This window comes from Oncorhynchus masou, chromosome 12 (assembly GCF_036934945.1).
Source record: "Oncorhynchus masou masou isolate Uvic2021 chromosome 12, UVic_Omas_1.1, whole genome shotgun sequence".
In the NCBI taxonomy this organism is placed as follows: Eukaryota; Metazoa; Chordata; class Actinopteri; order Salmoniformes; family Salmonidae; genus Oncorhynchus; species Oncorhynchus masou.
Window position 1 is genome coordinate 88,482,493 of NC_088223.1, and position 26,685 is coordinate 88,509,177.

At 46.0% G+C, this 26,685-nt stretch overlaps 1 protein-coding gene across 2 annotated transcripts; it reads right to left on the reverse strand.

The window, feature by feature from the left end:
- Positions 1–13,906: 13,906 nt before the first annotated feature.
- Positions 13,907–24,086, reverse strand: LOC135551019 (solute carrier family 23 member 1-like). Of its 2 annotated transcripts, none has more exons than XM_064982375.1 (13): positions 23,978–24,086; positions 22,963–23,100; positions 22,711–22,799; positions 22,551–22,618; positions 22,175–22,356; positions 18,811–18,931; positions 18,187–18,343; positions 17,803–17,950; positions 17,556–17,661; positions 16,458–16,587; positions 15,760–15,903; positions 15,436–15,531; positions 13,907–15,234 (listed from the first exon to the last, which is right to left on the reverse strand). In XM_064982375.1, exons 1-13 carry the CDS (start codon positions 24,016–24,018, stop codon positions 14,960–14,962), a joined length of 1,695 nt encoding a protein of 564 aa, XP_064838447.1. In that variant the 5' UTR covers positions 24,019–24,086; the 3' UTR covers positions 13,907–14,959. The 2 variants fall into 2 exon arrangements, with proteins under 2 accessions (XP_064838447.1, XP_064838446.1); XM_064982374.1 differs by having other exon boundaries at positions 22,963–23,120.
- Positions 24,087–26,685: the final 2,599 nt, after the last annotated feature.

Here is a 26,685-nt window from a genome sequence, read left to right on the forward strand (position 1 = left end):
GGACTCACCTGGTCATCCCTACTGCCTCTGATCTGGAGGACTCACTAAACAGAGAACATCCCTGGTCATCCCTACTGATCTGAGGACTCTAAACAGAGAACATCCCTGGTCATCCCTACTGCCTCTGATCTGGAGGACTCACTAAACAGAGAACATCCCTGGTCATCCCTATTTGGAGGACTCACTAAACAGAGAACATCCCTGGTCATCCCTACTGCCTCTGATCTGGAGGACTCACTAAACAGAGAACATCCCTGGTCATCCCTACTGCCTCTGATCTGGAGGACTCACTAAACAGAGAACATCCCTGGTCATCCCTACTGCCTCTGATCTGGAGGACTCACTAAACAGAGAACATCCCTGTTCATCCCTACTGCCTCTGATCTGGAGGACTCACTAAACACACATGATTTGTTTGTAAATGATGTCTTAGTGTTGGAGTATGCCACTGGCTCTCGTAAATTAAAAAAAACAAGAAAATGTTGCCGTCTGGTTTGCTTAATATATGGAATTTGAAATTATTCTCTTAAGTATATTTTAGCAATTACATTTACTTTTGATACTAAGTATATTTAAAACCAAATAATTTTAGACTTTTACTCAAGTAGTATTTTACTGGGTGACCTTTACTTGAGTAATTTTCTACTAAGGGTTCCCAAGTAGGGCAGCGGTCTAAGGCACTGCATCTCAGTGCAAGAGGTGTCACTACAGTCCATGGTTCGAATCCAGGCTGTATCACATCCCACCACGATTGGAAGTCCCATGGGGCGGCGCACAATTGGCACAGCATCGTCCGGGTTTCGCTGGGATAGGCCGTCATTGTAAATAAGAATCTCTACATGTTCCCTTCAAGTTCATCACTAAACTAAGGACCTTGGGACTGAACACCTCCCTCTGCAACTGGATCCTGAACTTCCTGAATGCCCGCGCCCAGGTGGTGAGGGTAGGTAATAACACATTCGTCACTCTGAACATCAACACGGGGGCCCCTCAGGGGTGCATGCTCAGTCCCCTCCTGTACTCCCTGTTCACCCACGACTGCATGGCCAAGCACGTCTCCAACACCATCATTACATGACAGTGATAGGCTTGATCACAGATGACGATGAAGCAGCCTATAGGGAGGAAATCAGAGACCTGGCAATGTGGTGCCAGGACATAAACCTCTCCCTCAACGTCAGCAAGACAAAGGAGCTGATCGTGGACTACCGGAAACAGAGGGCCGAGCGAGTCCACCACATTCATATCAACAGGGATGTAGTGGAGGAGGACATCACTAAGGATCTGTCATGGTCCACACACACCAACACAGTCATGATGAGGTACGACAAGGCCTCTTCCCTCTCAGGAGGCTGAAGAGATATGGCACGGGCCTTCAGATCCTCAAAAAGTTCTACAGCTGCACCATAGACAGCATCTTGACTGACTGCTTTGTATGGGAACTGCTTGGCATCTGACCGCAAGGCACTACAGAAGGTAGTGCGTAAGGCCCAGTTCATCATTGGGAATGAACTCCCTGCCATCCAGGACCTCTATACCAGGCCGTGTCAGAGGAAGGCCCAGTACATCACTGGGGCCAAGCTTCCTGCCATCCGGGACCTCTATACCAGGCGGTGTCAGAGGAAGGCCCTAAAAATGGCCAAGACTCCAGTCACCCAAGTCATAGACTGTTCTCTCTGCTGCCGCACGGCAAGCGGTACCGATTCACCAAGTCATAGACTGTTCTCTCTGCTGCAGCACGGCAAGCGGTACCGATTCACCAAGTCATAGACTGTTCTCTCTGCTGCAGCACGGCAAGCGGTACCGATTCACCAAGTCATAGACTGTTCTCTCTGCTGCAGCACGGCAAGCGGTACCGATTCACCAAGTCATAGACTGTTCTCTCTGCTGCCGCACGGCAAGCGGTACCGATTCACCAAGTCATAGACTGTTATCTCTGCTGCCGCACGGCAAGCGGTACCGATTCACCAAGTCTGGAACCAACTGGACACTGAACAGCTTCTGCCCCCCCCAAGCCATAAGATTGGTTATATGTGCATATCTACCTCAATTACCTCGTACCCCTGCACGTACCCCTACTGGTACCCAGTGTATGTAGTCAGGTTATCATTACTCGTTGTGAATCTGTTAATTATTTTATTATTGCTTGTTTTACTTTTATATTATGTCTCTATTGTCTTTCACTCTGCTTTTTTGGGAAGGTCCAGTAAGTAAGCAATTCACTGTTGTTTACGAACATGACGAATAAAATTTGATTCGATTTTTTTTTATTTGATTTGAGTGGCTCTGCCCATACTGTCACATACGCTATGTTCCCATGCTGTCACATATGCCCATGCTGTCACATACGCTACATACACTATAAGTTCCCAAGTTGCCCCTCATACCATCACGGTCACCTAATCATCCCCAGCTTAGTATTGGCTCTTTCTCCCCCCTCCTCTCCCCTGTAACTGTTCCCCAGGTCGTTGCTGTAAATGAGAACGTGTTCTCAGTCAACTTACCTGGTCAAATAACGGTCAAATGAATCAATAACAATGGCACAGATACAAAGAGGAGTCCTCTATCTATCTCTATAGCCTGGACACACTATACACTTGTGTCATGCATAGAGACACTTTCATGCTATTGCTGAGTGAATGGTCACGTGTGTGTTTGTATGTGTGTGTGTGGGTGTTTGTTTTCAATGATTGCACGGTTTAATTATGACTGCTGCCATATAAGCCAAACATTTATGATCTGTAGGGTTTTATGCTTCTTGCACCGTCCATTTGCTCAGGTCAGCATAATTTGATGCAATTTGTTTCTCATTTTATTTGTTTAGAAGAGTCATAGAAAAGAGAGAAAGCATGCAATCTAATAAGGAGTGAAGAAGAGTAATCATATCCTGTGCATCACTACAGGGCCAGACCCCCACAGTCACCCCAGACAGGGTAGACCCCTACCACAGGAAGGTTGGCGGCAACCTTAATTGGGAAGAACGGCCTCGTGGTAATTGCTGGAGTGGAATAGGTGGAATGGTGTCGATTACATCAAACGCCTGGTTTCCGTGGTTTCCATGTGTTTGATGCCATTCCATTCGCTCCGTTCCAGACGTCATTATGAGCCGTCCTCCTCTCAGCAGCCTCCACTGAGCCTTACACAAACACACAGGTTAACACCGGAGTGTTCCAGTTGATCCCAGCTGACTTGCAGGGACCGGGGCTCTGCACACCACAGACATCTAGCAGAGTGGGTAGTTACCACACAACCTTTACCAGTTCGCTCGTTAAAACGCGACCTATTCCAATACCAACAAACTATTTGGCGCTGCCACGGTGGTAAATTTGACCCGAATGTCTAATCCCTGTCTTCTTGGTATGGTCGGCATGGTAGTGACCCATCAGACACTTTTGCCCAGCAGGGAGGTTTGGCACTGCTGAACTGCTGAATCATAATCCCACAACAGCACTGCTGCAACAATAGTCAATAAGACAAAACTTTCAAAATGGTGTGATCTTCATTCTAAAGTATAAACACTTATACTATAGCGATCAAAGTTCATGTATGTATTAGGTGCCTACTATGTGCCCATGTATATAAATGAACTATTACATAAACTAAATCGTAGGTTCCTCCTAGTAGTATATACAGTGTATCCCCATCATTAAATGACCATTCAACCATTCCATTTAGAGGAGTCATTTAGTGGCCACAGCCCTCTCTCCCCAATGATAGCGCTATAGGGCTGCAGAGGCTATATTAAGCCAGCCCTGTGACTGTGTGTAAACTGGCCATGTGGATTCCAGTGGTAGGCTCAGCTCCAGCGCAACCCAACCAGCACCTGCTACTTTGAGTTTACTGCCAGGCCGTCATCTCAGCTCCTGCTGGGCCAGGACCACATAGCCCCAGGGCCCAGGGCCAAGCCTCAAGAGACGAGAAAAGAAGGTCAGACAGTCATCCAGTCAACCATTTATCATCTCAGAGAGACAGTCATCTGGAGACAGTCATCTGGAGACAGTCATCTCCAGTCAACCATTTATCATCTCAGAGAGACAGTCATCTGGAGACAGTCATCTGGAGACAGTCATCTCCAGAGACAGTCATCTGGAGACAGTCATCTGGAGACAGTCATCTCCAGTCAACCATTTATCATCTCAGAGAGACAGTCATCTGGAGACAGTCATCTCCAGTCAACCATTTATCATCTCACAGAGACAGTCATCTGGAGACAGTCATCTGGAGACAGTCATCTCCAGTCAACCATTTATCATCTCACAGAGACAGTCATCTGGAGACAGTCATCTCCAGTCAACCATTTATCATCTCACAGAGACAGTCATCTGGAGACAGTCATCTGGAGACAGTCATCTGGAGTCAGTCATCTGGAGACAGTCATCTCCAGTCAACCATTTATCATCTCACAGAGACAGTCATCTGGAGACAGTCATCTGGAGACAGTCATCTCCAGTCAACCATTTATCATCTCACATAGACAGTCATCTGGAGACAGTCATCTGGAGACAGTCATCTCCAGTCAACCATTTATCATCTCACAGAGACAGTCATCTGGAGACAGTCATCTGGAGACAGTCATCTGGAGACAGTCATCTCCAGTCAACCATTTATCATCTCACAGAGACAGTCATCTGGAGACAGTCATCTGGAGACAGTCATCTCCAGTCCACCATTTATTTTAGACGGTGAAGGTTGGTGTAGTTAATTTTGTTTTGATTTCTATTTTTTGTTGTATTTGAGATGTCTAGACATATAAAGGCCTGTGGTTCTTTGGTTTCAGGTTTTGTTGGAGGAGGATTTGACTGGACTGGTGGTTGATGTGTGAAGAATTTTCTCCAGGCTGGGCTGTAGGATCTGTTCATAGGAATTAGGTTGTGGTTGTCTTCACAGCTGACAAGACACAAGGGGGGCCTTCATCTACCTCACATCAAGGTAACTGTAGATGTCTTACTGGAAGTGTCAGGTCTCACTTTCGCAGACACTGCCAGCTACAAGCACACGGTCAGGGGAGAATACCTTCAAGTCAGATCAGATGCATGTGCAGGCCTTCATCTACCTCACATCAAGGTAACTGTAGATGTCTTACTGGAAGTGGCAGGTGTCAGGCCTTCAGAATCCCACTTACCTAATAACTATGAGGATATTCACAAGACTTGGTTTCATAGATAATGTAGATGTTATGCATTTACTGTTAAATACTTGATACATTTTAATTTATACCATGCAGCACTTAGATTTGTTACATAAAAATAAAATACAACAGTTAGATAAACAAAACATGATTCAAAACTGTGTAAATACAGTCGTGGCCAAAAGTTTTGAGAATGACACAAATATTAATTTTCACAAGGTTTGCTGCTTCAGTGTCTTTAGATTTTTTTGTCAGATGTTACTATAGTATAATTACAAGCATTTCAAAAGTGTCAAAGGCTTTTATTGACAATTACATGAAGTTACACAGAGTCAATATTTGCAGTGTTGACGCTTCTTTTTCAAGACCTCTGCAATCCACCCTGGCATGCTGTCAATTAACTTCAGGGCCACATCCTGACTGATGGCAGCCCATTCTTGCATAATCAATGCTTGGAGTTTGTCAGAATTTGTGGGTTTTTGTTTGTCCACCCGCGTCTTGAGGATTGACCACAAGTTTAAGGTCTGGGGATTTTCCTGGCCATGGACCCAAAATATCAATGTTTTGTTCCCCGAGCCACTTAGTTATCACTTTTGCCTTATGGCAAGGTGCTCCATCATGCTGGAAAAGGCATTGTTCGTCACCAAACTGTTCCTGGACGATTGGGAGAAGTTGCTCTTGGAGGATGTGTTGGTACCATTCTTTATTCATGGCTGTGTTCTGAGGGAGTATTGTGAGTGAGCCCACTCCCTTGGCTGAGAAGCAACCCCACACATGACTGGTCTCAGGATGCTTTACTGTTGGCATAACACAGGACTTATGGTAGCGCTCACCTAGTCTTCTCCAGACAAGCTTTTTTCCAGATGCCCCAAACAACCGGAAAGGGGATTCATCAGAGAAAATTATTTTACCCCAGTCCTCAGCAGTCCAATCCCTGTACCTTTTGCAGAATATTTATTTATTTATTTATTCTTAAACCTTTATTTAACCAGGAAGGGCTCATTGAGATTTAAAATCTCTTTTTCAAGAGCATCCTGGCCAATATCAGTCTGCCCCTGATGTTTTTCCTGGAGAGAAGTGGCTTCTTTGCTGTCCTTCTTGACACCAGGCCAACCTCCAAAAGTCTTCGCCTCACTGTGCGTGCAGATGCACTCACACCTGCCTGCTGCCATTCCCGAGAGAGCTCTGTACTGGTGGTGCCCCGATCCCACAGCTGAATAAGCTTTAGGAGACGGTCCTGGCGCTTGCTGGACTTTTTTGGGTGCCCAAGAAAGTCCAGAAATTGAACCGCTCTCCTTGAAGTTCTTGATGATCTGAAAAATGGTTGATTTAGGTGCAATCTTACTGGAGGCAATATCCTTGCCTGTGAAGCCCTTGTTGTGCAAAGCAATGATGACGGCATGTGTTTCCTTGCAGGTAACCTTGTTTGACAGAGGAAGAGCAATGATTCCAAGCACCGCCCTCCTTTTTAAGCTTCCAGTCTGTTATTCGAACTCAAGCAGCATGACAGAGTGATCTCCAGCCGTGTCCTCGTCAACACTCACACCTATGTTAATGAGAGAATCACTGATATGATGTCAGCTGGTCCTTTTGTGGCAGGGCTGAAATGTAGTGGAAATGTTTTTTGGGGGATTCAATTCATTTACATGGCAAAGACGGACTTTGCAATTAATTGCAATTCATCTGATCACTCTTCATAACATCCTGGAGTATATGCAAATTGCCACCATACAAACTAAGGCAGTCTGAGCTCTGTTAACACTGCCTCCTGAGCCCCAACCTCTAGTCTGAGCTCTATTAACACTGCCTCCTGAGCCCCAGCCTCTAGTCTGAGCTCTGTTAACACTGCCTCCTGAGCCCCAGCCTCTAGTCTGTGCTCTGTTAACACTGCCTCCTGAGCCCCAGCCTCTAGTCTGTGCTCTGTTAACACTGCCTCCTGAGCCCCAGCCTCTAGTCTGTGCTCTGTTAACACTGCCCCCTGAGCCCCAGCCTCTAGTCTGTTCTCTGTTAACACTGCCTCCTGAGCCCCAGCCTCTAGTCTGTGCTCTGTTAACACTGCCTCCTGAGCCCCAGCCTCTAGTCTGTTCTCTGTTAACACTGCCCCCTGAGCCCCAGCCTCTAGTCTGTTCTCTGTTAACACTGCCCCCTGAGCCCCAGCCTCTAGTCTGTTCTCTGTTAACACTGCCCCCTGAGCCCCAGACTCTAGTCTGAGCTCACTAATACCGACTTCATCTCAAATGACTGATGCTGCTGTATTGTTTGAGGCCTGTATTACCAACCTGACAGAGGGAAGAGTACAGATGGGTCAAGTAAAACATCAGATGAAACTTCTTAATCCAACAAAACAGTGGCACAGTGGCTGCTATCCTCACTGATATTGACACCAATGAGAGGTCCTTCTCCCCTCAACCCAGATTCACCTGTAACACTCTTTTGATCCAAGGTAAATCAATACAACTTGGACAAGGGACAAGAACACATTGGCAGACAGCCAAACGAGGTTTCCACAACACAGAGAGGGTCCCAGTATTTGTGACACTGAAAGTAAACTCCTTAGCAGAAACCCCTATGGAGGGTAACCCTAGCCCTAACGCCGTGGAGGGTGGTCAGGAGGAGCGGTGGGAGGAGTTGGACTGCACAGAGGCTAGCTACAAAGAGGAGCAGACGGAGCTGTCACTCAGAGACGGAAATAGAAAAGTGCCTGCAAGCTGCATCTCGACACTCAGGATCTGCAGTCAGGAATCCCAGCATGTTGTTATTCGGAGTGTTCCCTCGCAACTGGGCAGCAACACCAATGACAGAGCCCTCCCGGATCCCAGAGCTTGCCAACGGGCAGCCAGGAAGACGCCTGGAGATCCAGACCGCTCCCTCAGAAACACTGTAGAAGCACCTGGTGTCTCCACAAAGCTCTACAACACAGGGGTGAGACATCCACCATGACCACCAAGTTCTACGAGGCTGACAGAGACCTGGCCTTCAGCAAATACTACTGCCCCCAGACAGACTACTTGGATGTCTACAGCTCCAGCTGTAGGTCCTCGACCCAAACGTCTACAGTCAGCGACTGGTCAGAAGATGATATCTCCCTCCAGCTGTCTTTGGTTGGGTCAGCTAACATCCGAAACACAACAGCATGCTTAGAAACCGGCAGCGTCGAATGCATTGATGTGGCTATGGAAAACCAGGGTGAGGTGTACAGAGGGGGGGCGAAAACCGTTCCCAAGAGGCAAATCCAACTCAAGAGACGGGACGCGGCGGAATCACAAGACAGCAACAAAGGCGAGGTGACAGATGAAGGCCGATGTACACCCTGTACAGTCAGCCACCGCAGAGATGTGTTGATGCGTCAGCACAGCACCCCGGCTGCCTTTCACCGAGAGTCACATGGGACGGAGTCGGTGAACAGGACAACTCGGGCAGAGAGAAAGCAGAGGCTCCAGAAGTCCGTTTCCTTGGACGAGACCTCCACAAAAACCAAAATGGCCTCATGTATCATTAAGAGTGTCCTGTCAAAGAAGATGCAGTTGGAGCTGAATCTTCAAAACTCTGAAGTGAAAGAAGGAGCCTTCGCACCTGCAGAAGTCCAGAACAACGTTAAGAACTGTCACCAGAGCCCTCTGGCAGTCAAAGGGAACAACACCACTGATATGAGCTCTGTGGATTCACATAGACAGAGTAACTCGATCCAATATCATCAGGTTGCAAGTGCCAAAACACACCAAAAGCTGCTTTACAAACAGAACTCAATTCCTCTGGTGAGCAGCTTTGGAGGGTCAGAGTTTCAGAGGACGTTCACTAAGAGGGCTGGAATAGCCACCGCTCTAGAGAGTGTGGAGATCGAATGGCAAAACCCCTGGAATGGGGCTCTACCGTACGCTAACCGGAGCCCTGGGGACAGACTATCCTGTGACTCAGCAAAAGGCAAAAACAGGAGCACATGTTGTTCTGGTTCAAGTAGAACTGGAGGCAAACAGACTCTGGTGAAAAACACATCAGAGGAATGCAACAGAGGGGAGGGGGTTCATAAACAACAGAACCCCCTGCCTAAGGCACTACAGAGGACTGATATACTCTGGGGATGTCAAGAGAGGCATCAGCCACTCATTCGTGAAGGTTTATCAGGAAAGGTGATAGAGCCAAGGGACAGGGGAGATGTGCAGTTCCTGGGACCATCTGGGAACCTGGGGACACTTAAAGCCATGGCTCCAGTGCATGTTGTGAGGGATGTGAGGAGGCTGGTGAAAAATACCTACAACCTGTCTTTCAAAAATGTAGGGGACACTGTTTCGGGACAAGAGGACAGACCCCCATCCTTCTATCAGCAGTCTACATACGACCAGGTCAGCCACAGAGAGGCCTGTGGGGTCAGAGCAGCCAGGCCTGATGAAAAGTTTGTGAAGAAAGTGTCCCCTCCGGCACCTCTGAAGGTTGTGGATACAACTTTGCTTTACACCGCCCCGAAGGGATTTGTAACCAAAGCCACAGCTCTCCATGAATCACAAGACATCATTTCTAACACTGGATTTACAAATGTCACACCCCAAAGTCTTGTAAAACCTTTTGGGAGAAGAGGCAGCCAGCCTCATATCAACCAATCTGATTCAACGTCAAAATACCCAAACAGAGCAGAGATGCCCCGTCAGACCTGGTCTTCAGTGGAGCTCCCTAGTAAGTGTAATCAGCGACAGTGTGAAAGGACAGGCACCACCAATGGAAAACAGAAATCACCACAAGCAGCAAATAGTTTTAATGCAGTTCCAACTTATAACTCATCAGCAGCATACCAGCCAGAACAGTATCAGTGTTCCAGTGTCAAGGATAACAACCAAATTCAGGGCCCACCTCCCAGATACCAGGCTCAAACTACACTCGCTTGCACACCATCCCCTGCCTGTGTACAGCTGAACACCACTGGGACTCCACAGATGCTGACGTCTTCCTTCTTTTGTCCAGCCAACCCAATGAGCTGCCAGGAAGGAAAGATGAGTTTCATACAGGCCCCTGTACTGATGCAGCCTTCAATTCAAAACCTGCCATTCCAACTGCTGAGCGAAGAAAAATACGCCCCCCGGCAGCCAGCAGGGAATGGAGAAATCAAAATGCCCTCCTCAGATACGCAACAACAGCAGTACCTGTGCAGCACACAGGGTTTCATGGCCCCATTCAGCACAGAATACAGGCAGAGCAGTGCAGGCCTGGTGTACCCTGAGATGGCTGGAGGTCAGGTTTACGGACAGGGACCCCGACACATGCTGATGGACCCGGAGACAGGGAGATGTTTCTACATCGACGTTCCCCAACTTCCCCCTCAGCCACAACGCAAGATGCTGTTCGATCCAGAGACCTGCCAGTACGTGGAAGTGCTGCTACCACAGCGGACGGTGCCTACTGCAGTCCTGCCACCAGTGTATGCAATGCCCTACCACTCACTGCAATTCCCAGCCATGTGCTTCTCTGTTCAGGCTCATCCACAGGAGATGCCTCGCACCAGGCCCTGAGACGTCTACAGGGTCAGTGGCAGCAGAACACTATCACATGAGTGCACTCTGCACTATCCAGGGAGTATGGACTGTGTGGGTAAGCCACCCAAGGCTATCCAGTGATAGATCAGACAGTCTTAGCTACATACTGTCAGGTTGAGTGAATCTTGCGTATCAATCATAGTCATTAAAATCAGTGTCTCATCTCTGATTCGGAGACACCTGACAGTACCGATTAAGATTAGAACTACCGGGATTTTACATCATCATATATCTGTGTGAGAGAACAGAGGGCTGCTAATATACAGTCCTTCGGAAAGTATTCATGTCCCTTGACTTATTCCACATTTGGTTGTGTTAGGCTGGATGAAAAATAATAATAATTCTCAACCATGTACACACAATACCCCATAATGACAAAATTAAAACACATGCTAATTTATTGAAATCACATTTACATAAGTATTTACACCCTTGAGTCAATACATGTTAGAATCACCTTTGGCAGTGATTACAGCTGTGAGTCTGTCTGGGTAAGTCTCTAAGAGCTGTGTGAGTCTTTCTGGGTAAGTCCCTAAGAGCTGTGTGAGTCTGTCTGGGTAAGTCTCTAAGAGCTGTGTGAGTCTTTCTGGGTAAGTCTCTAAGAGCTGTGTGAGTCTTTCTGGGTACGTCTCTAAGAGCTGTGTGAGTCTTTCTGGGTACGTCTCTAAGAGCTGTGTGAGTCTTTCTGGGTGTGAGTCTGTCTGGGTACGTCTCTAAGAGCTGTGTGAGTCTTTCTGCGAAAGTCTAAGAGCTGTGTGAGTCTTTCTGGGTACGTCTCTAAGAGCTGTGTGAGTCTTTCTGGGTAAGTCTCTATGAGCTGTGTGATTCTGTCTGGGTAAGTCCCTAAGAGCTTTCCACACCTGGATTGTGCAACATTTGCCCATTATTCTTTTCAACATTCTTCAAGCTCTGTCAAGTTGGTTGTTGATCATTGCTAGACAACCATTTTCAGATCTTGCCATAGGTTTTCAAGTATATTTAAGTCAAAACTGCAACTCGGCCACTCAGGAACATTCAGTGTTGTCTTGGTAGCCAACTCCAGTGTTGACTTGGCCTTGTGTTCTAGGTTATTGTCCTGCTGAAAGTTGAATTCATCTCCCAGTGTCTGGTGGAAAACAGACTGACCCAGGTTTTCCTCTAGGAGTTTGCCTGTGCTTAGTGCCATTCAGTTTATTTTTTAACCTGAAAACTCCCCAGTCCTTAATGATTATAAGCATACCCAGTACATGATGCTGCCACCAGTATGCTTGAAAATATGGAGCTTGCTACTCAGTAATGTATTGCATTGGATTTGCCCCAAACATAACACTTTGTATTCAGGACAAAAAGTGAATTGCTTTTTTTTTTTAGTGCCTTGTTGTAAACAGGATGCATGTTTTGGAATATTTTTAATCTGTACAGGCTTCCTTCTTTTCACTCTGTCATTTAGGTTAGTATTGTGGAGTAACTACAATGTTGTAGATCCATCCTCAGTTTTCTCCTATCACATCCATTAAACTCTGTAACAGTTTTAAAGTCACCATTGGCTTCATGGTGAAATGCCTGAGCGGTTTCCTTCCTCTCTGGCAACTGAGTTAGGAAGGACGCCTGTATCTTTGTAGTGACTGGGTGTATTGATACACCATCCAAAGAAATTCAATGTCATTTACCAATAGGTGCAGTTCTTTGCCAGGCATTGGAAAAACTCCCCAGTCTTTGTGGTTGAATCTGTGTTTGAAATTCACTACTCGACTGAGGGACCTTACAGATAATTGCATGTACAATTATCTGTAAATGCAGGTACAGAGATGAGGTAGTCATTCAAAAATCATGTTAAACACTATTATTGCACACAGAGTCCATGCAACTTATTATGTAACTTGTTAAGCACATTTTTACTTGCTCAACTAATTTGCCGTAACAAAGGAGTTGAATAGTTAATGACTCAAGACATTGCAGCATTTTTACATTTTAATTCTATTAATGTGTAAAAAATGTAGAGAAACATAATTCCATTTTGATACTATGGGGTATTGTGTGTAGGCCAAATCTACATTTAATACATTTTCAATTCAGGCTGTATCACAACAACAAAAAGTGGAATTAGTCAATGGGGTAAGAATACATTCTGAAAGCACTGTGTTGTTTTGCATCCCTAAAATGCATACAGTGTGTTGACCCCTGGTTCCATGAACCCTCCACTTCCCTTTCCTACTGACAATGTGTATTTGTGGGCAGATACCTGATGATCTTTTATTATTTTTCTAACGTAAACAAACTGTTTCTTTGTTGTTGGTGGTAATGTTTTTCATGTCTAGTTGTGTAATATAGATAGAACAACACATTCTTAAAAAACACAGATTATATTTTTCCAAATTTCAAAGGAGAAATGTAGAAATTCAATTTTTAGTGGTCGATATTTTTTTTACACTGAGTGAAATGTTTTCTAAAAATAACAACAAAGTTTGATAGGATCACATTTTCCCTATGACCTGCATAAGCTTTTGTTGTCTTTTCCATCTTACCATTGTTTACTTGAAGAGCGTGACCTGAACAAAGCGAGAGGGCAGCTGTCGTCAGATTACAAACTAATCGCCAGGGAGACTCCAATGGGCGCTATTGACAGAGACTCTGACAGACAAAGGCTCAGAGTGTAATATGGAAGGGAAATTTAAATTCAAATACTTTCATGATGTCACAGTGAAATCAATCATGAACGGTCATAAATATACGGATCCTGTGCTTCCTTGATAGATCAATAGATCCCAGCCTCTTGGTTTGCGCCTTTTTAGAATCACTTCTAGAGGTCACACCCGTGTCACAGTCTCCCAATCTGTACAGTGTCGTTTCATGGTTCAGTCTCTGTCAGATAATAGCACAGTGTCGTTTCATGGTTCAGTCTCTCTCAGATAATAGCACAGTGTCGTTTCATGGTTCAGTCTCTCTCAGATAATAGTACAGTGTCGTTTCATGGTTCAGTCTCTCTCAGATAATAGCACAGTGTCGTTTCATGGTTCAGTCTCTCTCAGATAATAGCACAGTGTCGTTTCATGGTTCAGTCTCTCTCAGATAATAGTACAGTGTCGTTTCATGGTTCAGTCTCTCTCAGATAATAGTACAGTAGTGTCGTTTCATGGTTCAGTCTTTCTCAGATAATAGCACAGTGTCGTTTCATGGTTCAGTCTCTCTCAGATAATAGCACAGTGTCGTTTCATGGTTCAGTCTCTCTCAGATAATAGTACAGTGTCGTTTCATGGTTCAGTCTCTCGAATTCATGGTTCAGTCTCTCAGATAATAGCACAGTGTCGTTTCATGGTTCAGTCTCTCTCAGATAATAGCACAGTGTCGTTTCATGGTTCAGTCTCTCTCAGATAATAGTACAGTGTCGTTTCATGGTTCAGTCTCTCAGATAATAGCACAGTGTCGTTTCATGGTTCAGTCTCTCTCAGATAATAGCACAGTGTCGTTTCATGGTTCAGTCTCTCTCAGATAATAGCACAGTGTCGTTTCATGGTTCAGTCTCTCTCAGATAATAGCACAGTGTCGTTTCATGGTTCAGTCTCTCAGATAATAGTACAGTGTCGTTTCATGGTTCAGTCTCTCAGATAATAGCACAGTGTCGTTTCATGGTTCAGTCTCAGTTAATAGCACAGTACAATTACCATGTTAACTTGACATCGAAGCCTGTGGGTTTTCTATCTTACGGTACTTTGTCAAATTGTAAATCAGTTGATAGACGTCTCTACTCTCATTCGTCTGTTTTAACATGTTGTAACTCTTAATAATGTAAACAAACATTTGACAGTCAAAAATAGGAATGCTTTCCTTAATTATACTTTAGTTTTATATCATATATGTTTTTGCATAACCTCACGTGTGTTTTGAGTTCAGATCATCAAAAGCGATATCTTTACCTATAATTTTGTACACAATAAAGACTTACTAAATAAACACTGTTAATGTTGTCTCTGCTTCTTCAACACAGTCTACATACAGTACAATAAGGCCAGTATGCATCTGTATTTGGACTCTTTTGTTCTTTAACTTAGAAACAGAATGTTGTAAGGTGGTAGTGGTGAGTAGTAAAATGGGGACAGTAGACAAACCTCCCAAATCAATGTGGTGAGAAATATGCTCTGGTAAATAACATTACAGTTTAAAAAATGCAACATCGGCATCATTTTTGCCCAGTCAGTGTTCATACTCCCTGTTTCCCAATTGCAGACAGGCCATTTTTCAATTACAACTGTAAGTGTCCAAAACCAATAAACAGCTGTGTAAAATACAGCTCAGTATAAAATGATTTAAAAGATGAATCATTGCAGGGTTACTATACTTTAGTGAAGGCCAAGGTAATTGTTGTGTCCATGTGTAAACTCTCATTCCTCTCTCTGAATTCACCCTCCATGTTTTCCTGCATGCTGTCCCTCCGTCTGCTTCGCAAGAAGCCTCGGAAACTGGGGCAGATGGGTAGATAGCGCAGGAAGCTGACTTTCCTAACGCAGCTCATTCCAATGGGGAAGTCATAAGTACGCATGTTCGCTGAGCTTCCCCCCATGCTCTCATCGGCCTTCCAGTCCAGCAGCCCTCTCTCCCTCTTGGTGCCTGTTGAAACCACACACACACACACACACACACACACACACAACGGTTGCGCAAAAATGGAAAGATTGATGTGTCACATAGTGCTATTGTGGTGTCACATAAACAAACACAACTGATGATGTCTTTGATCCGTGTGTGACAAGGTGACTGGTAGCTCCTGTTAATGAGATGAGGTTTCACATTCTCACATAGCGTGCATACCTGGGATGGTGTTATCCAGGGCAAACGCCAGGAAGCCTCCGACAAACATCTCCGTGGTCAGGAGCACTGTGAGGATTTGATCCACCTCTGCAACGCCTGAGGAGGGCAATAAAATATCTATTAACAAATTAATTATCCTAATCATTATTCATAACATCAACATAATAATCTAATACTAAAGCTTCATTACATCCACAATATAATCCATACTAAAGCTTGATAACAGTCTAACGGTACACACTGTAAACTCTCTAAAGCCACGCCTACACTTCCTCTTAAGATGTCTTTTCATATAAGTAAAAACCTTTTCAATGTGCAGCCCACCTGTTTGGATGCAGCCGGGATGCATGTCTAGGTAATTGGGCAACATTAGGCCAAAGAACATGGAGAAGCCGAGGACGAAGAGATTCCTAGAGGAGTTGAGGTCTACACTCTGCAGGTTGGACAAGCCCACAGCAGTGATCATACCTGCAGGGCATAGACACCAACAACAGAGGACTGGATCAGGTTATTATTGTCTTATTGTTACCTGGGTTTCTAGCTTGAGACATACAGTATTTCCTCATCCCTTCTCAAATAGAGGTGAGCTTTCTCTGATCATACTGCCCCCTGGTGGGGTAGAGAGAGATATACAATACCACAGTGTGACATCACAGCAGCAAGATTTGTGACCTGTTGCCACAAAAAAAAGGGCTACTAGTGAAGAACAAACACCGTTGTAAATACAACCCATATTCATGTTTATTTATTTTCTCTTTTGTACTTTAACCTTTTGCACATCGTAACACTATATATACAGTACATAATATGACATTTGAAATGTCTTTATTCTTTTGGAACTTCTCAGAGTGTAATACAGTTAATTTCTATTGTTTATTTTACTTTTGTTTATTATCTACTTCACTTGCTTTGGCAAATGTTAACACATGTTTCCCCTGTAAATAAATCCCCGTGAATTGAATTGAGTTGAATTGAGAGATGACGCTGTATGTGAGTTCTCTGTTAGAAGGTCAGTGACTCACCAAACAAGGTGCAGAACATGCTACCTAGAATGGGGTCAGGCAGCGATGCGAAGAGGGCAGTGAATTTCCCCACAGTTCCTAACAGGAACATTATGGCTGCACCATATTGTACCACCCTCCTGCTTCCCACCTGTGTGCAGAGAGAGACGTTGTACAACGTGACTCCATGTGAACCGTGCAACCTCTGGTAGTCAGCTCATTGTTTATAAATATAATGATTAGCATAACAGTTAATGTAAAGATGAACAGACCTTTAGCTAATAATCATGTGGCAATAATCAAATCAAATGTATTTATAAAGCCCTTCCAGTTGAATACCCTGTGCATACGGTGTTTTTTCAGAAAGTATTCAGATCCATTGACTTTCTCATTTTGTTACAGCCTTATTCTAAAAGGTATTAAATTGTTTCCTCCCACGTCAATCCACACAATATCCCATAATGACAAAAGTGAAAAAAGTTTTTTTTTTTTTTTACAAATGTATTAATCAAATCAAATGTATTTATATAGCCCTTCGTACATCAGCTGATATCTCAAAGTGCTGTACAGAAAAACACAGCCTAAAACCCCACAACAGCAAGCAATGTAGGTGTAGAAGCACAGTGGCTTGGAAAAACTCCCTAGAAAGGCCAAAACCTAGGAAGAAACCTAGAGAGGAACCAGGCTATGTGGGGTGGCCAGTCGATTTGCATTGTGACAAAGCACTTGCACTGGAGATCATGCCAATAAACCTTCATCTGTTTCAAAAATATCATTTTGCCGATTCCAACTCGAACTCGACAGCTTGAGATTACATATCTACATTCATGTGTTTTTCATTACATAGATTAAAGACAACATGTCCTAGAACAACCTGGGGAGGGGTCGACGGGGCCATATTTAGACAGTGTACAACTTATGTCAGATTTACATCAAAAGTTGAAACGTTTAGCATGTTAGCTAACCCTTTTTCCTAACCATAACCTAATTCTCCTAACCAGCTACGTTAATTCTCCTAACATGCTGCATAAATTCTCCGAACCTGCTACAAAAAGTCAATTTTGTCATAAGCTGTATTCCCATCTAGTCAAAACTAGTTGAGGGGCTAAGCTTCCTTACCTTAGTGATTCCCAGAACTCCAATGTTGGGACTGGAGGAGGTGGAGCCATTTCCTGTACCCAGCAGTCCTGCTATAATACAGCACACCCCCTCTGTGAAGATACCCCTGGTACCGGAAAGACATGACACACACATACACAGGGAACTGATGCTTGACAATAAGAAGACACTTAAGAACACAGGTCCCTGTCAGAGCCTTAGGTCCATGTTAGAAGTCTAACCCCCGGTGTTGAAGACTGATGCTTACCTGTTGATGGCATGGACAGGTGGAGGAGGTGCCCCTGAGAGGCGAGCACAGGCGTAATAGTCCCCGATAGACTCCACGATGCCAGCTAGTGTGGCGCTGAACATGCCCAGCACCCCAGCGATGGTCACCGTGGGCAACCCCCACTGACCTATCAGAGACACACAAACACCACACGTCTGAATCCTCCTCCTATGCAGCAAGATGAAAGGCAATGCAAATAGATGACAACTCAGATCATTTCCCCATTTAAAATGATATACAAGGACATTCTAAAGTGACATAAATTATCAGTGTCATCCGCTTTCTTAACTTGACCCTTGATCTAGCTCGTGTGTCCAAACTGCCCCTGTGTGTGAGACAGTGGAGGTAATGCTGGTCTCTTACAGGGGTAGGGGACCCGGAACCAGGGGGAGAGGGTCATGATGTCACCACGGGCGTCTGTGCGTGCCTTCTGTCCGTACTGGCTGGGGTCACTGGGCAGCACATCGGTCAGAGTCAGGATGTAACATAGCAACCACACCAACATGATGGCCATGATGATCTGAACACAGAAAGAACAGTCGAACAACATAACATGTCATAACGGAATCATAGGGATTCCGAGACTCCAAGATTCCAAGTTATCATTTTGGATGTGCCTGGTCTGTGCCATATTTGTATTTTATTTTACAGCCATTTCCATCAGAAAGCTAATTCTTGGCATTAAAACATAACGGTGACTTGATCCCTGTGGTCTGTGTCTGTCTATCACAGTGGGTCATTTCTACAGCCTGACAGTGTCCACACCACATGTCTGGCAGCACTCACTAAGGCAGTAGCATAGAGGGCACTGCAGTAAAATGTGCTTCAGACTCTCTTATAACCGCTCAAGATTTGTATGACATGATGTGCCGTGAATGATTAGCCTGATGTATTTTAACAATAGGTCATAACCCCACATGAGAACATCTTATTAGTATAGCTTTCTGACATCCCTGTGAGACAGGTGTGTGGTGTGTTGGTTCTAACCGGGAACATCTTAAAGATCTGAACCCTGGCAGTGCTGAAGCCTTTCTTTCTGTTGTAGGAGGGGAGAGGGAAGGACCAGTTCCTCAGATACTGAGCGAACAGCACGATGAGGAAGATGGACCTGGGGAGAGGCAGTGATACTGTTACATCATAACCCAATAAAAGACATAAAACAGGGACAAAGTAATTAAGTTAATAGTATGTTATTAGATTACAAATTGTCCTCGACGTAAGAAGATAAAGAGTCTCAAGCCCAAAACAAGGTAAACCATTTAAACAAAAGTAGTGAGGAAGAGCGGTAATAACAACATACCACACACAATAATACAACTCAGGACAACATAGATGGATCTCTAGTGTCAAATCATGAGAGGAGAGGATCAGATGGAGAGAGAAACCTGGGAGAATCAGATGGAGAGAAGAGAGAGAAACCTGGGAGAATCCGATGGAGAGAGGAGAGAGAAACCTGGGAGAATCAGATGGAGAGAGAAACCTGGGAGAATCAGATGGAGAGAGAAACCTGGGAGAATCAGATGGAGAGAGGAGAGAGAAACCTGGGAGGATCAGATGGAGAGAGGAGAGAGAAACCTGGGAGAATCAGATGGAGAGAGGAGAGATAAACCTGGGAGGATCAGATGGGAGAGAGAAACCTGGGAGAATCAGATGGAGAGAGAAACCTGGGAGAATCAGATGGAGAGAGGAGAGAGAAACCTGGGAGGATCAGATGGAGAGAGGAGAGAGAAACCTGGGAGAATCAGATGGAGAGAGGAGAGAGAAACCTGGGAGAATCAGATGGAGAGAGAAACCTGGGAGAATCAGATGGAGAGAGAAACCTGGGAGAATCAGATGGAGAGAGAAACCTGGGAGGATCAGATGGAGAGAGGAGAGAGAAACCTGGGAGAATCAGATGGAGAGAGAAACCTGGGAGAATCAGATGGAGAGAGAAACCTGGGAGAATCAGATGGAGAGAGAGAAACCTGGGAGAATCAGATGGAGAGGAGAAACCTGGGAGAATCAGATGGAGAGAGAGAGAGAAACCTGGGAGAATCAGATGGAGAGGAGAGAGAAACCTGGGAGAATCAGATGGAGAGAGGAGAGAGAAACCAGATGGGAGAGAGAAACCTGGGAGAATCAGATGGAGGAGAGAGAAACCTGGGAGAATCAGATGGAGGGAAACCTGGGAGAATCAGATGGAGAGAGAAACCTGGGAGATCAGATGGAGAGAGGAGAGAGAGAAACCTGGGAGAATCAGATGGAGAGAGAAACCTGGGAGAATCAGATGGAGAGAGAACCTGGGAGAATCAGATGGAGAGAGAAACCTGGGAGAATCAGATGGAGAGAGAGAGAGAAACCTGGGAGAATCAGATGGAGAGAGAAACCTGGGAGGATCAGATGGAGAGAGACACCTGGGAGAATCAGATGGAGAGAGGAGAGAGAAACCTGGGAGAATCAGATGGAGAGAGAAACCTGGGAGAATCAGATGGAGAGAGAAACCTGGGAGGATCAGATGGAGAGAGGAGAGAGAAACCTGGGAGGATCAGATGGAGAGAGAAACCTGGGAGAATCAGATCAGATGGGAGAATCAGATGGAGAGAGAAACCTGGGAGAATCAGATGGAGAGAGGAGAGAAACCTGGGAGAATCAGATGGAGAGAGAAACCTGGGAGAATCAGATGGAGAGAGAAACCTGGGAGAATCAGATGGGAGAGAGAGAGAAACCTGGGAGAATCAGATGGAGAGAGAAACCTGGGAGAATCAGATGGAGAGAAACCAGATGGAGAGAGAAACCTGGGAGAATCAGATGGAGAGAGGAGAGAGAAACCTGGGAGATCAGATGGAGAGAGAAACCTGGGAGGAATCAGATGGAGAGAGAAACCTGGGAGAATCAGATGGAGAGAGAGAGAAACCTGGGAGGATCAGATGGGAGAATCAGATGGAGAGAGGAGAGAAACCTGGAGAAATGAATCAGATGGAGAGAGGAGAGAAACCTGGGAGAATCAGAGATGGAGAGATGGAGAGAGAAACCTGGGAAGATGGAGAGAGAGCTGGGAGGTTCAGATGGAGAGAGAAAGAGGAAACCTGGGAGAATCAGATGAGAGAAACCTGGGAGGAAGAAACCTGGGAGAATCAGATGGAGAGAGAAACCTGGGAGAATCAGATGAGAGAGAGGAGAGAGAAACCTGGGAGAATCAGATGGAGAGAGAAACCTGGGAGAATCAGATGGAGAAGAACCTGGGAGAATCAGATGGAGAGAGGAGAGAAAACCTGGGAGGATCAGATGGAGAGAGAAACCTGGGAGAATCAGATGAGAAACCTGGGAGAATCAGATGGAGAGAGAAACCTGGGAGAATCAGATGGAGAGAGAAACCTGGGAGGATCAGATGGAGAGAGGAGAGAGAAACCAGATGGAGAAACCTGGGCATCAGATGGAGAGATACAGACACCTGGGAAATCTATGGGAGGATCAGATGGAGAGAGAAACCTGGGACCAGATGAGAGAGGAGAGAAAACCTGGGAGAATCAGATATCAGATGGAGAGAGGAGAGAGAAATGGGAGGATCAGATGGAGAGAGAGAAACCTGGGAGATCAGATGGTAATGAAACCTGGGAGAATCAGATGGAGAGCTGGGAGAATCTGGAAGACTTCTGTGATGGGACCTGGGAGGATCACTGTTAGATTTTTAGAGAAACCTGGGAGGATCAGATTTAGATATTATAAACCTGGGAGAATAGATGGAGAGAGAAACCTTTGGCAATGATGGAAGAGAAACCTGGGATTGTTTATCAGATAAAGAAACCTGGGAGAATTGAATTGAATTGAATTGAAACCTGGGAGAATCAGATGGAGAGAGAAACCTGGGAGAATCAGATGGAGAGAAACCTGGGAGAGAAACCTGGAAAGGAGAGAGAAATCTGGGAGGATCAGATGGAGAGAGGAGAGAGAAACCTGGGAGAATCAGATGGAGAGAGAAACCTGGGAGAATCAGATGGAGAGAGAAACCTGGGAGGATCAGATGGAGAGAGGAGAGAGAAACCTGGGAGAATCAGATGGAGAGAGGAGAGAGAAACCTGGGAGGATCAGATGGAGAGAGAAACCTGGGAGGATCAGATGGAGAGAGAAACCTGGGAGGATCAGATGGAGAGAGGAGAGAGAAACCTGGGAGAATCAGATGGAGAGAGGAGAGAGAAACCTGGGAGGATCAGATGGAGAGAGAAACCTGGGAGGATCAGATGGAGAGAGGAGAGAGAAACCTGGGAGAATCAGATGGAGAGAGACACCTGGGAGAATCAGATGGAGAGAGGAGAGAGAAACCTGGGAGGAGGATACATTACAGAGATGAAGCGAGGATGGATTATGCTCTTACAGTGCTGAGAGGCCCCAGTGAGAACCGGCTCTGTCCCCAGCGGTCTGGAATACAGACAGACCGATGAGGGACACGGTGGGGGTGACGGTCAGGGGCCCGATGTAGTCCAGCAGGAGACCAGGGAGACCCACCAGCCCGATGACCACCTCCACCACACTGGACGCTATGATGGCACCCTGGATCTATGGGGGGAGACAGACCGACTGTTATTATCATTAGCTATGTCTAGGACCACCATTTGACCTGACCCACACAAACCCTGGCTCCTAGTTATGTCCACATGATGTCTCTGATAATGTCAATCAAAGTGAGAGATTCTACAGTTCAAAAAGATGAACCCCAAGATGGAGGCCCAGTGACAAGAGGCAGGAAGTACCTCTCTTATCCTTGGGTGCCAGATGTGTGAAGTGTTCAGAGGAAGACTCCAGTTCCCATAAATCTCCTCTGATGAAAGACAGACACAATAGCACGTTAGTGAGGTTCTGTCGTTGATTGAGCCATATTCTTCTGACATAGGATGGGACTGAGTGATGCACCTGTAGGGGGACATTTCCATCTATCCAGCCCTAAGATGGCTTGGGCAGGGATGAGGAAGGCAAACGCACTGGCCTGGAAAAGAGGTAACCTAAACATAGAAGATAAAATATGTTACACAATGCATTCCAAGCATTAGAAGACACGCACATACAGTGGGGCAAAAAAGTATTTAGTCAGCCACCAATTGTGCAAGTTCTCCCACTTACAATGATGGGAGAGGCCTGTAATTTAAGACACGCACATACACGTACCTGATTCCAAATGTGGTCTGTATGATTGTGGTGATTCCCACACAGGTGAAGATGGTTCCCACCAGCTGACTGACCGTGTACTGGTCTTGTCCCACACACATGGCCTCCGCCAGCAGGAAGGGCACAGCGATGGTCCCGCTGAAACACGTTAGGTAGTGCTGTGATTAAAGACACAGTGTTAATCACCATGGAGAGATAGAGAAGGGGGGGACAGAGGGAGGGGGGAGAGAGAGTAGGAGAGAGGGGGGGGCAGAGGGAGGGGGAGAGAGAGTAGGAGAGAGAGGGAGGGGGGGACAGAGGGAGGGAGGGGGAGAGATACATTTGGGGGAAGGAGCGCACAAAAGAGAAAAAGAAACAATTACTGATAGAAAGGTGGAGTGAGAAAACCTTTCATGAAAACTGTGTGAGAGAGAGAGAGAGAGAGAGAGAGAGTGTGAGTATGTGAGAGTATGTGTGTGTATGTGTGTGAGAGTATGTGTGTGTGTGTGTGTGTATGTGTGTGTGTGTGTATGTGTGTGAGAGTATGTGTGTGTGTGTGTGTGTGTGAGTATGTGTGTGTGTGTGTGTGTGTGTGTGTACGTGTGTGTGTGTGTGTGTGTGTGTGTGTGTGTGTGTGTGTGTGTGTGTGTGTGTGTGTGTGTGTGTGTGTGTGTGTGTGTGTGTGTGTGTGTGTGTGTGTGTGTGTGTGTGTGTGTGTGAGAGAGAGTTTGTGAGTGTGTGTGTGAGAGAGAGAGTTTGTGAGTGTGTGTGTGAGAGAGATTGTGAGTGATTGTGAGTGAGTTTGTGAGTGTGTGTGAGAGATTGTGAGTGAGTGTAAGAGATTGTGAGTGAGTGTAAGAGATTGTGAGTGATTGTGAGTGAGTGTGTGAGTGTGTGTGAGAGAGAGTGTGTGAGAGAGTGTGTGAGTGTGTGTGTGAGAGAGTGTGTGAGTGTGTGTGAGTGTGTGAGAGAATGTGTGAGTGTGTGTGAGAGTGAATGTGTGAGAGTGTTTGTGAGAGTGTGTGTATTTGTGTACCTGGAGGCCCAGTAGAATGCAGAGGTACCACGGTGGGACATCCTCTATGGTGTAGATCATGTCAGAGCCTGGCTGCTGCTTCCCCTCCCCAGCACCCTGCTCCTGTCTGCCCCCCTCAGCACCCTGCTCCTGTCTGCCCCCCTCAGCACCCTGCCCCCTCAGCACCCTGTCTGCCCCCTCAGCACCCTGTCTGCCCCCTCCTGTCTTCCCCCCTCAGCACCCTGCTCCTGTCCCCCTCAGCACCCTGCTCCTGTCTGCCCCCTCAGCACCCTGCTCCTGTCTGCCCCCCTCAGCACCCTGCTCCCTGTCAGCACCCTGCTCCTGTCTGCCCCCTCAGCACCCTGCTCCTGTCTGCCCCCTCAGCACCCTGCTCCTGTCTGCCCCCCCTCAGCACCCTGCTCCTGTCTGCCCCCTCAGCACCCTGCTCCTGTCTGCCCCCTCAGCTCCCTGCTCCTGTCTGCCCCACCTCAGCTCCCTGCTCCTGTCTGCCCCCCTCAGCACCCTGCTCCTGTCTGCCCCCCTCAGCACCCTGCTCCTGTCTGCCCCCCTCAGCACCCTGCTCCTCCTCTGTCTGAGTCTGGACATCACAACTCTGAAAGGGAACACAGAGACATTCACACATCCACAGTAACATTGGTTAACTTGTCATACACAGAGTTTGAAAGTCACATGATGTTTAAAAACTGGGAATATTCGATGACCTCTCAGACATCATGTAAAATACCTTATATGGCACAAGATTGTCACCGACGTGATTTGTCACTGTCCCATACTTTTAATTTAACGAGGCAAGTCCGTTATGAAGAACAAATGTTTATTTACAATGACGGACTACCCCGGCCAAACCCGGACGATGCTGGGCCAATTATGCACCACCATATGGGACTACAAATCACGGCCGGTTGTGATACAGCCTGGAATCTAACCAGGGTCTGTAGTGACGCCTCTAGCACTGAGATGCAGTGCCTTAGACCGCTGCGCCACTCGGGAGCCCACCATATGGCCTTGCCATCTCCACCAAGGCCAACCGTCAGGCACATGACCATCTGGGTGTTACATGTGCTTTAATTGACCAACTCTATGAATGATCGACATGAGCCTGGATTACGTTATAACCCAGTAGAATGTCACCGTCACCATGGCCAGTTGTCATGGTTCTTGGTGTTGACTGTTTTGAAAGATGATGCAAGAGGAGCTCTTCCAAGACTAACTCATCAAAGTAGACTGGAGTGACACAGAGTTTCCCTTCCTAAATCACAGGAATCTAGGTTAATAGCCTCTTGGTGTTACAATACATTCCACTGTGAACAAAACATATCACCTTTAAATCTTTGTCAGAGAAACATTGTTAAAACTGTCTTCTACAATTCAGTGTCTCCACTTTTGCTATGAGGTATTGTGTCTTCAAATAATAGCCACAAATATCCCGCAAAAAGCATGGTTTCTGATATCAATCCAGATCCATCCTCCACAAGTTGTTATTCAGTGAGACATCATGGCAGTAAATCCCCTAATCTGAGCATGGTAAACACCTTGGTCATTTCACCCCAAAGGTAAACAGAAATACTTTGAAAACATCCAATGATGCAATATACTAAGTGTAAAGCTAAACTATTCAAGTTAACAGAAATAAAAGCTCACTAAGGACCTACACACCAGACATTAACTCAACCATAACCCATCATTTTACCAGGCCGGACAGCGTACAATTACAATTTAAACATTCACAACAAAACTAAACTCAATGAAATATTGAAATGATAGTGAATGATGAGTTTACCTTGAGGTCTGGTCGCGTTTCTGTTTGCTTCTTCTTCATCTGGACAGTCAGTTGTTTGTGATGGATCCTTAGTTTCCGTTTGGGTGCTGCCCTCTCTCAACTAGCCAACACACGTGTGACCTCAGCCCTATACAGGAGTATAGGGCCCTTTTATGGGGGTTGAGGGGACCAGATCAGCCAGGTTAATAATCTGCCCCTGAGATGGACTTTACCCACTCGTGCTGTTTAAGAGGCAGAGACTGTACAACGACAGGAAAAAGATCAAAAGGTCAAGAAGACACTTCTTGGAATTAGAGATAGTGAGCAAGAATCAGATTAGCCATCAGAAAGAACTAAACTCAGCAAAAAAAAAGAAACGTCCTCTTCACTGTCAACGGCGTTTATTTTCAGCAAACTTAACATGTGTAAATATTTGTATGAACATAACAAGCTTCAACAGCCATAAACTGAACAAGTTCCACAGACATGTGACTAGGAGAAATGGAATGTGTCCCTGAACAATGGGGGAGTGTCAAAAGCAACAGTCAGTATCTGGTGTGGCCACCAGCTGCATTAAGTACTGCAGTGCATCTCCTCCTCATGGACTGCACCAGATGTGCCAGTTCTTGCTGTGAGATGTTACCTCACTCTTCAACCAAGGCACCTGCAAGTTCCCGGACATTTCTGGTGGGAATGGGCCCAAGCCCTCACCCTCCGGTCCAACAGGTCCCAGACGTGCTCAATGGGATTGAGATCTGGGATATTTGCTGGCCATGGCAGAACACTGACATTGCTGTCTTGCAGGAAATCATACACAGAACGTGCAGTATGGCTGGTGGTATTGTCATGCTGGAGGGTCATGTCAGGATGAGCCTGCAGGAAGGCGACCACATGAGGGAGGAGGATGTCTTCCCTGAAAGGCACAGCGTTGAAATTGCCCGCAATGACC

Bases quoted from the DNA above. Each gene is read 5' to 3' on its own strand.
- LOC135551019 (XM_064982374.1), bottom strand. From the start codon at position 24,037: ATGATCTACACCATAGAGGATGTCCCACCGTGGTACCTCTGCATTCTA. The intron at 18,344-18,810 runs GTTAGAACCAAC...TTCTGTGTTCAG, and splicing joins AGATCTTTAAGATGTTCCCG to ATCATCATGGCCATCATGTT. The intron at 17,951-18,186 runs GTAAGAGACCAG...TGTCTCTGATAG, and splicing joins GTTCCGGGTCCCCTACCCCT to GTCAGTGGGGGTTGCCCACG.